This window comes from Diabrotica undecimpunctata, chromosome 6 (genome assembly GCF_040954645.1).
Source record: "Diabrotica undecimpunctata isolate CICGRU chromosome 6, icDiaUnde3, whole genome shotgun sequence".
NCBI classification, from domain to species: domain Eukaryota; kingdom Metazoa; phylum Arthropoda; class Insecta; order Coleoptera; family Chrysomelidae; genus Diabrotica; species Diabrotica undecimpunctata.
Window position 1 is genome coordinate 128,201,205 of NC_092808.1, and position 15,963 is coordinate 128,217,167.

General features: G+C 34.4%; 1 protein-coding gene across 1 annotated transcript in view; it reads left to right on the top strand.

Annotated features, from left to right (window-relative positions):
- Positions 1-15,963, top strand: part of LOC140444610 (opioid-binding protein/cell adhesion molecule-like) — a 729,647-nt gene that overhangs the window by 682,655 nt on the left and 31,029 nt on the right. The window contains exons 5-7 of the mRNA XM_072536370.1: positions 6,639-6,760; positions 13,189-13,339; positions 14,839-14,936. Coding sequence (XP_072392471.1) covers positions 6,639-6,760; positions 13,189-13,339; positions 14,839-14,936 — 371 coding nt within the window. The remainder of the gene's footprint in view (positions 1-6,638; positions 6,761-13,188; positions 13,340-14,838; positions 14,937-15,963) is intronic.

A 15,963-nucleotide genomic window follows, 5' to 3' on the forward strand; every position in this document is an offset into this window, starting at 1 on the left:
TGCCAAAAAGTTATGTTATTTAGTTTAACTATTTCTTAATTTGATTTGTAAACAAAATGTTTTGATTATGCCTTTAATTTAACAGAAAACGTAAAATGTTTGATGTAAAATCCTATTATTCTGTTATTTTGTCAAATCCTATTATTAATTATACTGCTGATATATTTATTTTATTTAATATTTCGTTAACTATTAACTTTAGATAAAGGTATTTTATACCAAAATTAAAAAGTATTAATGTTTTTGTCTATTTTTTCTTCGTTGCCTGGAGTAATTGCCTTAGATCAGAATTATGCAGCTGATCTTTAAAATGCGATTATCTCGAAAACTGTTGAGTTTTGAAGTTATTAACAAGTATACCTTTTTTTTGTTAAAATAATTTATCTTTATTTTTTATCCCAAATACAGGTGACTTAAAGAGCAAAAAAGTTAATTGCAAATTTATACCACATATGTGGCATAAGTGGCGCCGTCTATCAGTTACATCAAAGTGTGCATTAAATTATAATTTCTCATATTTAAAAATACCTATTTGTAAATTTTCATACATAAATGTTTACAAACATGAAAGTTATAGCGAAAAATAAAATTTTAATATTACAATTTAACACCCTGTATCTTTCTTAATATCAACATTTTATTAAAGCAATTTGGCTCAAATCGTAATATTTTAAAGTGTAGAATCTACTGTTTCTTATTGTACAATTACTTAAGGATCACCCTGTATAGGTGTATTCATAACAAATTTGTCGACCAACTATCCTGCTTTTAACACTTATTTGTTAATTTATTATTTTAGAATAAATCACACTTCATTACTAATTTATTTTTTTTATTACGAAACATAAATCATCAAAATAAATGTACAACTTTTTTTGACAAAATGCTCATTTTGAAAATGTCCGTAGCCAGCTTCAATCTAATTTTTGAAGCCAAACAACGAAATAAAATCTGACGTTGTACAATTCGGTCATCGTCTGATTTTGACATTGGAGATTTACACGAGCAAAAAATTGTGAAATTACTGTCACCCTGTATTACGCAGTGCTCATCTGGGACTAAGATTTGAATAATAGAAAAAGGATGATGATACAGTCACGGAGCAGATACACGCATGTTCCTGATACATAAAAAATACATGTACATACAGAAGGCACTTTTTGAGCTTCCGTTTATATTTGCCTGATATGTTTAAGCATGTTTGGGAAGGTTTTATGTTAAAAAGATGTGAATAAATTTTCTCTGCATAGAAATCATAGAAAAAGAAATGTTATCTAAGAAATATATTACGTTCTTTTCAAATGTAAATTTATTATTTATATAGGCGTATATAGGTTATTGACAAGAGAGTTTTCTTTGTACAGCTACAATCAATTATAGTATTATACAAATATATTTTGATATTGCCTTTTAGGTTAAAGATCTGGACATAAATAAAAATTATATTTTCTTTTTATTGTGATATGATATTTAAAAGTATAACGGTTACCACAAATAAATTCAAAAAAGGTTATTATAATGCGAAACGTGAGAGGTGGAGAATTACGTGAATACAAGTGACTAGAATCGGAAGTCGTAGAAACTAGAAACTCGTTAATTTACATGTCATTATTGCCGTAAATCACGATTAATACTATACTTTCGTCTTTGGTGCGATGTGCCCTACTAAATGTTGGAATCTCACATACAAAAGTGCGAGCAATATTAGAATTATTTGCATAGATTAGATATTGCAAACAACATTGCCTCGTAAGAGGTCATTGTAATTTTCCGATCCCCTCCGACACCTTAGATTCTTAGACTCCTAGAGAGAAAAGGACAAAACGAAAACCATTTAGTAACACATAATAATGCAAGGGATATCCATCTTCATCCATCGATTTTTGTTTTGCTTACGTATTCCCGGTTCATTTCTTATGACATAAACTCGATAAAATTCATTGACCATTATAAAGCGGTGCATTTGTATCGGTTTTTAATATTGTGAACAATTTTTTGTTGTTAAATTAAAAATAAAAGCGCATTTATTTAAAAAGATAAAACAAAAAAATACTCTTATTGGAAATAAAAAATAATTCTTAATAAAATAAGAAACAATTCTTTATGCCCTACAGAAATTATTATAATATTTGACCTTCTACAGCTGAACAGTATTCCAATCTGTCATAAAAACTTCTGCGGACAGATGTAAGAGTTTCTGCTGTAACAGGATTGGAGACTTCTCTTATTCGGTTTTTTAATTCATCCAAATTTTGGGCTCTAGCCTCAGGGTGATTGTAGATGATGGTTTTTAAATGTCTCCAAATTCACCCAAATTCCACTGATAACTCGATTCGGGAAAGTATCGTTTAAGTACTCTCTAATTATTCGAGCGTTGCGAACTGAACAGCCATCTTGATGGAACCCAACATTCTTCAGATTTATATCAGGAAGATTAAGAATAGCGGGAAGAACATGATTCTGTAACAAATCGAGGTATACTCTACTATTCACGTTGACCTCAATAAAAAATGGACCTATTATGTGGTCTCCTAAAATGCCAGTCCAGACGTTAACTTTTTGAAGACGTTGAGTTCGGTAAACAACACTTCCGTGCTGATTTTCCCACGCCCAATACCTCGTAATGGAAGGATTGTCTCTCTGTACTAACGAAAAAGAAGATTCATCAATAAATAAAATGTTTTTAAAAAAATTGGGTTCATCATTAGCCTTCGTTATTAGACTTTCAAAAAACTCCATTTAACTCTGTATTCTCGTTCCTCAACTTTTTCTGGTGAGACTTCTTAAACGTGACATTTTCTGCAATTTTTGAGGTAATAACAACTCTCAAAATTTTTAACAATATTATGAACTGACTGTACGCAAGGAATTGGTCTCCTCTCAAAAAACACAGAAAATAAATTTACACACTGGTGTTCAGAATTACCACCATAAAACTATTTTATTATTTAAACTTTTTCTGCGGGCGTATAAATAGACATGTTTACAAAAATAAATTAAAAATCGATGCTCTTATTGCTTTAATTAATTACTTTACTCAACTGTATAATGACAAATTATTGGCGACGGGGCAACGGAGGTTCGTGGAAAGTCGACGGCGCGCAGTGTTGCCATTTATAGTGTGTATATCTAATTTAAAACTTAACGTACTATATAGGCAAAACAATTGTTTTCTAAAAAATATGGAATCAATGATTGGGTGTTGTTGCCTTTTTAAAAACAAATCAGATGTTATCATTTTTCTGACTGGTTTTCTCAAGTTAAAGTGGATTACATCTAATCAAATGAACTCTCAGCGATCCGTAAGCGGAATGGCCGCTGTAAGGCTGGTATCACTTCCCGGAAAGTATTGATTTATTCACAGACTGTCAGCAAGGAGACTCCCTGTCTCTTTCCAGGTAGCGCGTGGAAGACCCCATCGCTCCTAGTACGGCATCATTCGCATTTCCTCATTCCCCACAGTTTGACTTACACTGTTTAACTCACATAGTCTAACTTATACAGACCAACTCACTTTTCTACCTTCAACTTCCAGCATCCTTCCCTCTTGCCTTTGCCGTTGGTCAAGCTGTCTTTTTGCTGTTCTCTTTTCTTGATCCCTACATGTATATAGTTGTAAACTCTGATCCAACCTGTTTATTTTCAATCATTTCCCTCGCTGTAACAAAATTCACACCTGTCTCTCTTTTCATTCTGTTTCTTTCTACTAGCCATCTGTTGCACTCTAACATCGTATGTGTCACAGTTTCTGAGTGTCTACAGTATAGGCATTCATCTGTGTCAGCTTTTCCGAACCTAAAAAGGTAAATCCTAAAACACACGTATCCTATGTGCACGTGTGTTAAGAAATAATCCAGTCGCCTGTGGACACAGTCGACCCAATCTCTTATGTTCGGGATCAGCATCTTTGTCCACTGTGTCACATCCTCCGTGCTGTTCCATTCTTCTTACCATCTTTTAATTGACCTTTCCCTTTCCTGTCTTTCCTCAACCATAGTAAGGTTTCGCAGCAGACTTATTCTGTCCACTTATTTTATGACTCCTATGGGCCTTTATCTCTACCGCCCTCTCCAGACTGATGCCGCGTTAAGGACGATCGACTGCACAACACCGTATTAAGCCCTTCTCCTTTCGGATTTGGGTCCCCAATGTTGGGCATCACAAACGTTAATGCAGTCACACTATTCGCAGCCTTCTGGGTTATCTCCCGCACATGCTCCCCCCATTTTTCGTTCTGGTGCAACGTCACTTCTAGGTACTTTACGTGTTTCTTGGGTGTTAGACATGCCCCCGCACATTATAGTTCTACACTCTGCCTGTTCTTTTTCCCCTTCAGAATGATGGCTTATGTTTCTCTGCCGCAAATCTCAGTCCGTGCTACGTCATCCATTTCTTTACGACGCCGCCTGCGTTCCGAACCCGATATTTGAGATCTGGCTTATCCCGGGCGACTACCAGTACAGCGAGGTCAACTGCGAATTCGAAGAGAGTTATACCCTCTCCGTATACACAGATCATAACCCCATCATATGCCAGTTTCCATAGCGTCGGGCCCTAAACAGATCCCTGGGACCCCGGCCGTCACGTCGACGATCGTGCCCTTGTCCACCATACCTTTCGTACAGATACTCTGCCACCACATTTATCAGGTAACCAGGACATTCATCAGGTAACCAGGATACTCTCTCTTCTCCGTTGCCTTCATTACTTCGTTTCATTGCAGTGTATTGAATGCATTCCTAACATCGAACAACAGCAGGGCCGCCTAGTGATGTTCATCCCCTCTGTTGTACAGTGCTTCGAGTACACTCATGATTGCATCAATCGTGCTTTTCCCTTTACAAAAACCAAATTGTCTTCGAGATAAACCACCTGACCTCTCAATCATGTCGTCTATGCGTACTCGCAGCACATCCTTTCATACAACTTACTTATGCATGGAAGGAGACAGATGGGGTGATACTTTTCCCAGTGCCATCTGGATGTACATGTTTAAAGCCACTAAATATGTGGGTAAAAACTCTTTAAATATAGTTAGATTAACTTTGAATTACATCTTTGATACTTAAAAACTAAGATGTTTAAGTTATAAAAGGAATTGATCACATGGCAACGTGATTTTTTTAAGAAATTTCGAAAATAGTGTCTTCATTTTGAACTCAGATTTTTCAAAACTAAACCTTCTAAAGCAGTTAAACGTCCAGAATATAATGTTTATGTTCGCAGTCTTTTTGACTGCGTAATTTGGGATCGTTTAATCACGAGTAACTCCAAAAATATTGACTTTTCGAAAATGAAAATTTTTGTTTTAAAATAGTAGCGACTACCTTGGTTTTTTGATAAAATTTTTCCACCTCCGTGTTGGGATGTTTGATGCCGGGTATTACTTGGTTGCCTATTCGAGCGTTAAGATCCCCCAATATTATAATCCTACCTTTGACTTGATCTACTACTTCTTGTAATTGGTCATAAAACGCTTCCCTTGTTGTTTGAGGCTTGTTATTTTCTGGGCCGTATACTCCGATGATGTTCATGTCTTCCTTCTCCATTCTTATCTTTGCAGTTACTATTCTTTCTGATATGTATTGACACTATTTGATGTGATTTTGGTACTTTTGGTGTATTAGTAAGGCTACACCTTCTTTGGCCCTGTTTTCTTTTGCTACTCCACTGTAGATTAGTATGTATTGACCTAATTTTGATGCTGGCAGGCTGCCTAAACAAAACAATATGGAGAAATAAAAATATCGGGACAGAAACGAAAGGCAGAATTTACAAAACAGTCATCAGACCAATAATGACATACGCGGCAGAAACAAGACCTGACGCAGAGAGAACAAAAAGGATGTTAGAAATAGCAGAGATGAAAAAACTTGATGATGAGCAGAGAGAAAAATTGATGGTAAGACACTATGGGACAGAGCTAGAAGTACAGATATACGACATAGATGCAAGGTGGAGAACATCAAAAACTGGGTAAGAAATAGAAGAGTAGAATGGAACGATCATATAAGCCGAATGACTACAAATAGAGTAATAAAGACGGCAAGAGACGGTTCCCCAATAGGAAGACGATCAGTAGGAAGACCACGCAAACGATGGAATGACAACTTACTGGAGGCACATTGAAAAACAGACAGAGTCATGTCTATATAAAAAGAAGAAGAAGAAGAAGAAGAAGAAGAAGAAGAAGAAGTGTTGGGATGGTAACGATCCCCAAAGGAAAGTACATATTGACAAAGGGTAGATATTGATCTTTGAGCTATTTTTTAACTACTGTCAAAATTTTAAGCAAATTCGGAGATTTTCCACTATTTTTACCGTCATATCCTGGACTAAACTAACTATATAAAGTAAGTAAATGTAAAATTATAATCAACCTTTTTTATGTATTCTAAAGGACAAACAATGCAATTTTCAGGAAAAACAAAAGTTTTATCCACACTTTTATGTAATATGGTTCAAAAAGTTCACCAATATTCTTTTTCAAACTTAAGCAGTCGCGCACTAAAAGACCGAAAACTTGTTTTAACAAAAATTACTTCCAAAAATTAAACAAAAAAGGTAAATTATAAACGTAAAAATTAGTATAACTATAAAACTTTGTTTAAACCTAATCAATTGTTTTTTTTTTTCAGTGCCACCTAGTCTACAAATTCTTCCCCCCAACGGTCAAGTAGTAACAAGGAAAGGTGGTCCAGTTTCTTTCGAGTGCAAAGCAAATGGAAATCCTACACCTACGGTTCAATGGTCCAAAAAGGTAAATTTTGTTCTTATTAGTAATGAAATTTTTATTTTTAAACCGAAAAATTAGTGTATATTCTATTTTTTATGGTAGATTTCTATGCGTTTTATGGTTTTTCTTACATATGCCGTTATTGCTCAATATATCGAGCCTTTTGGAACATACATACTAACAGTGATTGAGTAAACCGAAGTTTCAAATAAACGAGCTCTATAATATGGCAGATAATGTTTTGGTGAGCCACTTGCACAACTTTCTTTTCTGAGCTGTGACATTTTTAATTGTTCATGCAGTTTCATACCTCTTTGTTATAAGTTCTTCTTAACCAAGTTATTAACAGCCTTCAGTACATCCAAATTTCAAATGTGTTTACTCTTTTGATGTAATCTTGATTTAGTGTCGATGTTTCACATTCATTACAATTCACTTTTCAGACAAAGCTTCATTTTAAATATTTTATAAAGAGATGATTGTATACGAAAAGAAAAGTTTTAAAAAATTCCAACCATATATTCCATGATGTTTTATTTTTACAACGCCTATTTTGTAGTTTGGAAACTGACCTTTTTTTTATTTAACAAAACTCCAACAGGAATGATTATTGCTATCTGATCATTCACTCTGATCAATAAGCAAGTTAGTTCTATATATAAATATTACAAAAAACTTAGCTACTAGCTAGATAGTACTACTAGCTAACGTGTACACTTTAGACGCACTTTGCTCTGCTTTTTCACTTTCACTCACTTATAAAACTAACTCAAGCGGCTTCGTTCTCTTAAGTGTTCTTATCTGGTTGGCGTTGTCTAGGACGCCAACGAAGTCCTGTAACGAAGTAGTTACAGGACCTGACATAACTATGGACGAAATTGAACAAGCAATACGATTAGCAAAGACCCAAGAAGCGACGGTACCAGATGAAATACCGATTAAAATAATAAAGCTCTTCTAAAGTTCAGGTAAAATATCTCTCCTTCATCTGTTTAATAAAATTTATGAAACTGGCTATATACCAACAGATTGGCGGCTGTCGACTTTTGTGACGATACTTAAAAAAGCAAATGCAAAAAGATGTAGTGAAATGAAATCGTAGGCTTCCACGGCCAGAGTCAGAATTATAGTTTATTCGTCTTCCGGGTTTGGACCGTGTCATTTGTGAGTGACCCAAAAGTGGGTTCATCTCGACGTTTCGCTACAATTGTATGTAGCTTCTTCAGGAGAACAAAAAAGGAAAAGAAACAAAAGACAAGAAGATGGGTAGTTAGCAACGGTAACTCAGTTACTCAACGCAACCAGAGGCGAATACTAACTACCAAGATGGGCATTTGGTCACAGTAACTCAACTACTCAACGCAGCCAGAGGTGAAAACCAAATGCCAGGACAGGGATTCACGTCCAACAGCTCAGAACACTAACGCGTCGAGAGGCAGGGAGTGAATCCTCGGATTCACTCCCTGCGTTGCGTTGAGTAACTGAGTTACCGTTGCTAACTACCCATCTTCTTGTCTTTTGTTTCTTTTCCTTTTTTGTTCTCCTGAAGAAGCTACATACAATTGTAGCGAAACGTCGAGATGAACCCACTTTTGGGTCACTCACAAATGACACGGTCCAAACCCGGAAGACGAATAAACTATAAGATGTAGTGACTACCGAACCATCAGCTTGATGAGTCATGTTTTAAAGATATTTCTACGAATTTTGCACTCTAAGATATATCAAAAAATAGAACAACAACTTGGTGATACACAGTTTGGATTCCGCAATAACCTTGGAACAAGAGAAGCACTATTTAGTATTCAGGTTATGGTACCGAGATGCAGGGATGTCGGACATCCAGTTTATATGTATTTTATTGGCTTTGAGAAGGCCTTTGATCGAGTAAAACATACTGAAATGATAGCCATTCTTCAGCAGGTAGGTATTGATGATAAAGACCTACGCATTATTAAAAATCTTTACTGGAGGTCTCGATGAAGATCACAGTTTCTGAAGTACCATGGAGCGTTAACGATGTTCCTTAATATTTTATTCTGATATCGTTGTATAATTTGGATGTTACTTTCTTTTGTACAGCCCCATAGCTGTATCCCATATGTCCATATCGGTTTAAGGACTTGCTTATACAATAACAATTTGTTATAAGTAGACAGAGTGGATTTTTTTCCCATCAATCAGTACATCTTTCTGAACTTAATTTCTAATTCCTCTCTTTTTTTCTTAATATGTGCTTTCCAACGTAGCTTGGAATCTAATGTCATACTGAAATATTTTGCCGTATTTGCATAAGGTATTTGGTTTCTATTTATACTAACTGGGATATGTTGTTCTCTTTTGTTAGTAAAATTGACATGAACAGATTTTGTTTCATTCAATTTAATACGCCTGGTCCAGATGTTAATTTGTTCAACAGAGTTCTGTAGCATGGTTGCTGCATCCTCGTGGTTTTTTGCGACTGCTAAAATGCATGTGTTGTCTGCAAATGTCGCAGTTGTATTAGGTTCTAATGATGGAATATCGCTGGTATAGAGCAGGTATAACACTGGCCCTAGGTCACCTCCTTGTGGAACTCCAGCTTTTCTTTAAAATACTTTAGTTTTTTAAATTATTACGGGCTAAAATTTAGTGGATACAGTGGTTGGCACAAGATGTTTAAAAAATTAATAATCTGAACTGTGTATGTGAAAAGTGGGTACAGAATAGAGCAGTGTGAATCAAGAAACTTAAGAAAGTGAAGTACTCTAAGCGCTGTAACATCGTATTGACGATGTTACAGCGCATAAACTAAAGCGCATAAACTGAAAGCAGAATCTTATATGAAACAAATTATTTACATTCTACTCTAGTTGTAGAGACAAAAATGCCACTGAACCTTTAAAAATTATACAAATATGCTAAATTTTGCTGAGAATGTCAATTGTGGGATCCCAAAAAAGATACAAAAAAGCTTACCACTTCTACCTCCTGGCTTCTTCTTAAAACACCCACTCGTAGCGGGAAGAAAACAAAAAAACCGATTTACTAAGAACCTACACGTTGTAGAAAAAAGGTTCAAATAAAAAATGTAACTAATTTTGAAGAAAAAAAAAGCAGAAACACATATATCACAGAAAGTGATAAAGTCGAAGAAAGATGGGCAAAAATTAAGTCTAATATCTTAGCCTCAGCCAAGGAAGTTCTTGGTGAAAGAAATATAAATAAAAATAAATCGTTCCAAAAGGCGAAGAACTCCATGGCTTTGTATAGAGGTGAAGGAAAATGTAAAGAAAAGAAAAAAGCTTACCTAAGATACATGTCAACCAAAACACAAGAGGCATACTATATTTACCAGACAATTTTTGAGAAACGAAACACATGCACTTGTAATAAAATAAAAAATGATCACTGGGAATGCTTTTCCAACGAAATGAAACATGATTTTAACGGTCTGCAAAAGGAAATATGGCACTTTATAAGAGGTCAAAGAACGAAAGTAAAGGATCTAATAGAACCAAAACACATAGAAAAGGATACGTAAATTGACTACCTAAAAAAGCTCTATACAGAGGAAAAACAAACGACCCTAGAACCAAAAACACCAGAAATTACCACAAACGAAGAACTTAATATAAGTGTACTGAAAGTTTGGAAAATACTTGAAAAGCTGAAGAACATAAAAGCATCAGTTAAAGACGGGATACCAAACGAATTACTGAAATATTGTGGAGCAGCAATGACAGAACAATTAGCAACATTGATTAATAAAATTATAAAACGTTATAAAATACCTGAAGAATGGAGAACGAGCGAACTAATTCTAGTATTTAAGAAAGGAGATAAAAACAGGCAGAAAACTACAGAGGAATAAAATTGTTACTTAAATACTACCCTAAAACTTACAACTAAAATTTCAGAAGTGCTAATAAATCAGAGGATAAGTTTAGCAGATGAACAGGGTTTTAGTAATGGAAGATCGTGTACAGATGCAATATTCGTTATAAAACAAATAACTAAGATATCACTAGAGTTTAATAGACCATCATTTCTGTGTTTGATTGACACAGAAAGTGTTTGACAGAGTAAGACTCAAATATATGGTCCATCTTCTGTATAATAGATAAGTTCCCCTAAAAATTATACAAACTCTCGAAAACATCTACCAAAACAACAAAATTTAAGTCAGAATAGATGGACAACTTATAGAACCTATAGAAATAGGCAGCGAAATAAAACAAGGGGATTTTCATTGAGCCCCATGCTCTTCAATTTAATCATGGATGAAATCATCAAAAGCGTTAACAAAGGAAGAGGATACAGAATGGGAAACAAAGAAATAAAAATACTCTGTTACGCAGACGATGCAATATTGATAGCCCAAAATGAAGATAGTCTGCAAAGACTGGTCCACAGATTTAACATAAGAGCAGAAAAATTTAATATAACAATATCTTGTTAAAAAACTAAAATAATAGTAGTCAGCAAAAACCAACCAGATATAAAATAAAAATTGATGGCATCAGTATTAAACAAATAATGGAAATAAAATAGCTGGGAATTACACTTTTCAGCTATGGAGACCTGGACAAAGAAGTGAGAGATCAAGTAAAAAAAGCAAACAGACTGGTAGGATGCCTTAATAACACTATGTGGCGAAACAGATACATTAACACTGAGATGAAGTCAAGAATTTATAAAACCAGTGTAAGACCAATAATGATATATGCCTCAGAAACAAGAGCCGACACAGCCACAATGCAAAGGCTAATGGAAACGTGAGAGATGAAAGTACTGAGAAAAATTACGGGTAATACGCTAAGATCGAAAGAGAAGTGAAGACATTAAAAGAAAATGTAACAAACAGTGTATAAATGAATGGACACAAAAGAGAAAAAAGAATGGAATAACCACATAAGCACAATGGAGGAGACCCGTGTCGTCAAAATAGCAAGAGATAAGTCACCAATCGGCAAAAGAAGTATCGGACTACCACGCAAAAGATGGAGTGACAACCGTCCATATAATGTATTAATCCGCCAATGAACAAGCAGAATTGCTTATAAAGAGAAAAAAAAATTTTGAAGAAAAATGATTACAGTAGACTCCCTCTATAACGAGAACTGAAATGGCAGACTAATTACCTCGTTATAAGTGGATCTCGTTATATCCAACAACAATAATACTGTGCATACATATGAATATGTAGTTTTATAAAACATTAACTTTCTATAGTGAAGCCATTCGGAACATTATAAGATGCTAGTAAATATTGTTTGAATGGCGTTTTTGAAATAAAGTTGTTTACTTTTATTGTCAATGAAATACATTAAAACAAAAAAGAGTTGTTTACTTTTATTGTCAATGATATACGTTAAAACAAAAAATCTGTATTCTGTAAATCTGTATAAAGCGTATTTTCAAGAATAACATAAACTACTGCGTCTGCAATTGAAAGAAGTCTGTCATTTTTGACTGCTTTAAATTGTCCAGTATTCTATCTATCATATTTTCTAAAGATGTGAAACAGTTTTATGCTTTTTCATTTGCGTTTTTTCTTTGGGTCAAGTTTCTAACAACCTTTAAAATACTTTCCGCATCTTGTCTATTAGGACCTATTATTAGGTGTGAATGGTCAACCCCCTACAATGACACTTGTGAAACATAAATTGTAAATTTCGGACTAAAAATCATAAATTGTAAGAAGTTTATTGCGGACGGCATTTAAAAAGGGTATTTATTTATAGCTACGGTCGGGCCAAAACCTAAAAAAACACGTTTTTCAATCTTCTTTTCTCTCGTTATAAGCAAATTTACCTCGCTATAAAGGGTTATAGTTCAATAGAAATTTCACATTACATCTAATGCATTATACCTCGTTATAAGCGAAAACCCGTAATAACCGTGTTCGTTATAGAGGGAGTATACTGTATTAGCACTTTTTCCGTAGAATCAACCGTTTTCTTAGAAACAAGGCTTGAGCGACGATTGATTTTTAATAACAGGTACGCGCTCGAAATCAATTTTAAATAAAACTTGTATCAACTCGACTGTTAAAATTCGATATCTTTTGATCACAGTGTCTTATCAACAAAAATCAAAATGCATTTTAAAGGTAAAAAAAGCAGCTTTCGTTTGCAATTTGTCTATTTTGTCGAAAATGAAGTTTCTGCAAAGTTGTTAAATAAATAACGAAAATATTAACATTCTCAGCAAAATTCTTCTTGTTCGTATGATTTTTAGAGGTCAAATATCTGACGACTGGTCTGTTTATACGTTACGGAATTAAAAAAAAAAAAATTCAGAATCTCAAATGTTTGCCAATATCTGCTTAAAATATTTAACTGGTGAAAATAATTGAATAGAAATCCCAATTTTGCTAATCCCTATTAATTCATTAAAATAATTGTGGTTGCACAAAACTAACTATATCGATATTTTCTTTATATGTAAACGTTTTCTGATATTTTCAGGATGGTTTATTACCTTCAGGACATCAAGTAGAAACTGGTTATCTTCTAAATCTGAATGAAGTTCAGAGACAAGACGCGGGAGTATATCAATGTACAGCGTCCAATGGAATAGGACAACCAGTGACTGGAGAAATAAAGCTTCATGTATTATGTAAGTACTCGAATCGGGCATACTTAAATATAGCTTTGAATTAATCGAACAAATACCTGCTTAATTAATTAATGTTACCTATATATCAATGACAATTCAGATTTAACATTTTTAAACCGAAATAAAAATTTCGATACTTTAGTTTTATGCGGTCAGTCTGCCGTTTTATTCGTTTACGAGTTATCAACAAGTAATTAGAGATTTATTCTCAAAGTACGTATTTTGAGAAATATTTCTGCAATAAAAATTGAAACGTCAAAACAAATATATTTTCAATTGAATCCCTAAGAAACTCCACATTTCTAAAAGTGAACATTTTGAGAAAAGTTGAAAAAACTCTTTTATGTCAAAACAATTTAAAAATTCATAAAAGCAACTACTTCAGTGTGGGTGCTTCCTGTAAAGTTTTTCACCACAGCAAAAAAAACCTTCTGATATTGTGAGAGAAAAAGAATAAAATGGCCAGGGAGACCTTCTCTCCTGTATACTGTTCATTCTGGCTCTGTAAAAAGTAATACGTATGTCACAAATCACAACCACTGGTTCAATATATAATAAATCAGTGCAAACCCTGGCCTATGATAATGATATCAATATTGTTGGGAGAACGGAAAACGCTGTACGAGAAGCGTATGTAGCATTAAAAAAATCAGCTACAAAAATGGGTTTAATAATAAACACCAACAAAACGCAGTATATGAAAAGAAGCATGCAACCACAAATCCTACGACCACTTGTTATAGAAAACGACGTCATCGAAGCAGTGAACGAATTTGTATACCTAGAAGCGCTCATTAACACTGAAAATAATACTACCTCAGAGATAAACCGCAGAATTTGCACGGCCAACAGATGCAATATCGAGAAATACAAAAGTAAACTACAAAACAATAATACGCCCAATCCTAACATATGGTTCAGAGACCAGGACTCAACAAAATGTAATGAAAACATGTTAGGATGTTTCGAAAGAAAAGTACTAAGGCGAATCTATGGAGAAGTGAATGACAATGGAGTGTGGAGAAGACGATACAACTTCGAACTTTATAGAATATACCAGGAACCTGATATCGTAAAACATATTAAGATAGGACGTCTGAGGTGGATAGGGCATGTAATGCGGATGGAATAAAATGACCCGGCTAGAAAAACGCTCCTTGATAAACCCATTGGTCAGAGAAGAAACGAACGATCCAGAACAAGGTTCCTTGGTAACATCGATGAAGACATGAGAAATATGGGAATACGTGCTTGGCGGAGAAAGGATAGGGACGACTGGAGAGACATTCCTGAGGAGGCTAGGACCCACACAGGGTTGTAAAGCCATAATGATGATGATGAATTTGTTCAGCTAGTATCTTTTAGAATAAATAAGAAAATTGTTCACATTTACTACGAGTATACCGAGGCTTTATATTTAACCGTATAAATCCCAACATAATTATCTTATTATATTAAAATAAAATTTATCGGTATTAATTTTATTGTTTTCTCTTTAGATCCCCCCGAAGTCAGCGTTATTCGGTCGTGGGTAAATGCCGGAGAAGGAGGAGAGGCTAAACTGGATTGCGTAGTTCACGCTGATCCTCCCGCAGAAGTAAGTATTTAATTCTGTATGATTCAAAGACCCTTTAATACGCTTAATGCGATTATTAAAAAAATCGATAGTAAAGAAAAGTATTTAGAAAATCAAAGTAGTAAAGCTCTATTGAATTTTTTACTGAATCCTGTTAGATTAGTATTACAATTTGTTCAAAGTAGAACAATAAGTAATTTATTTCTTGCACAAATTTAATGAAATATTTTCTACACTAAACTTTTAATCACTTTCTTCTTCTGTCTGTTTTTTTTTTGGGCTTTAGCCATTCGGACAGTCATATCAAAATTAAAAGAAATGTTCTATTTATATGTAGGGGAAGGGGGGGCAAAACGGGGTAGTGTGGCAAAACGGGGTACCCCTCTTATTTTCCAAACCACTAGTGCAATTGAGCTACATCTCCAGGAATTTCGTGTTCACGTGGTACGACATCATCTGATGCCGCCGTTTGGCTGTACAGCGCGCCAAAGTCGATGAATTCGTTGAATAGTGAGGATTGATAGTGGTATTGCAATATTTACATATTTCGTTTACAAAAGTAAGTAGACTGGAACTATATTCACTCAATAGCTATTTATTTCATGTCATTGTCTAAGGTGTGAACTTATAATTTTGTTAGTATTATTACGTTTCAAGTGTTATTAAATTTATTATTGCACTATAATCACAAATATGCAGCTGGGGCAAAACGGGGTAGGGCAAAATGGGGTACTACCCCATTTTGCTGATATGTTTGGTGTTTGATTATTCTAATTACATTTTATTTTTCTTCAGATAATAATGGTAAGAAATTATAAAAGAAAAACAGATCGACAACAAAGTTGGAGTGAACAACAGATGCACGAGGCAGTGCAACTAGTTATAGATGGTTTCATGGGATAAGAAAGCGGCTGAGCAATTTAATATACCCCAAACAACATTAGAGCGCTACGTTAAAAAAAAGTGAAACAATTCCGAATACAAAATTCAGAAAACGCTTGGACGTTATAAATGTATCTTTTCAATAGAACAAGAAGCAGAACCAGCA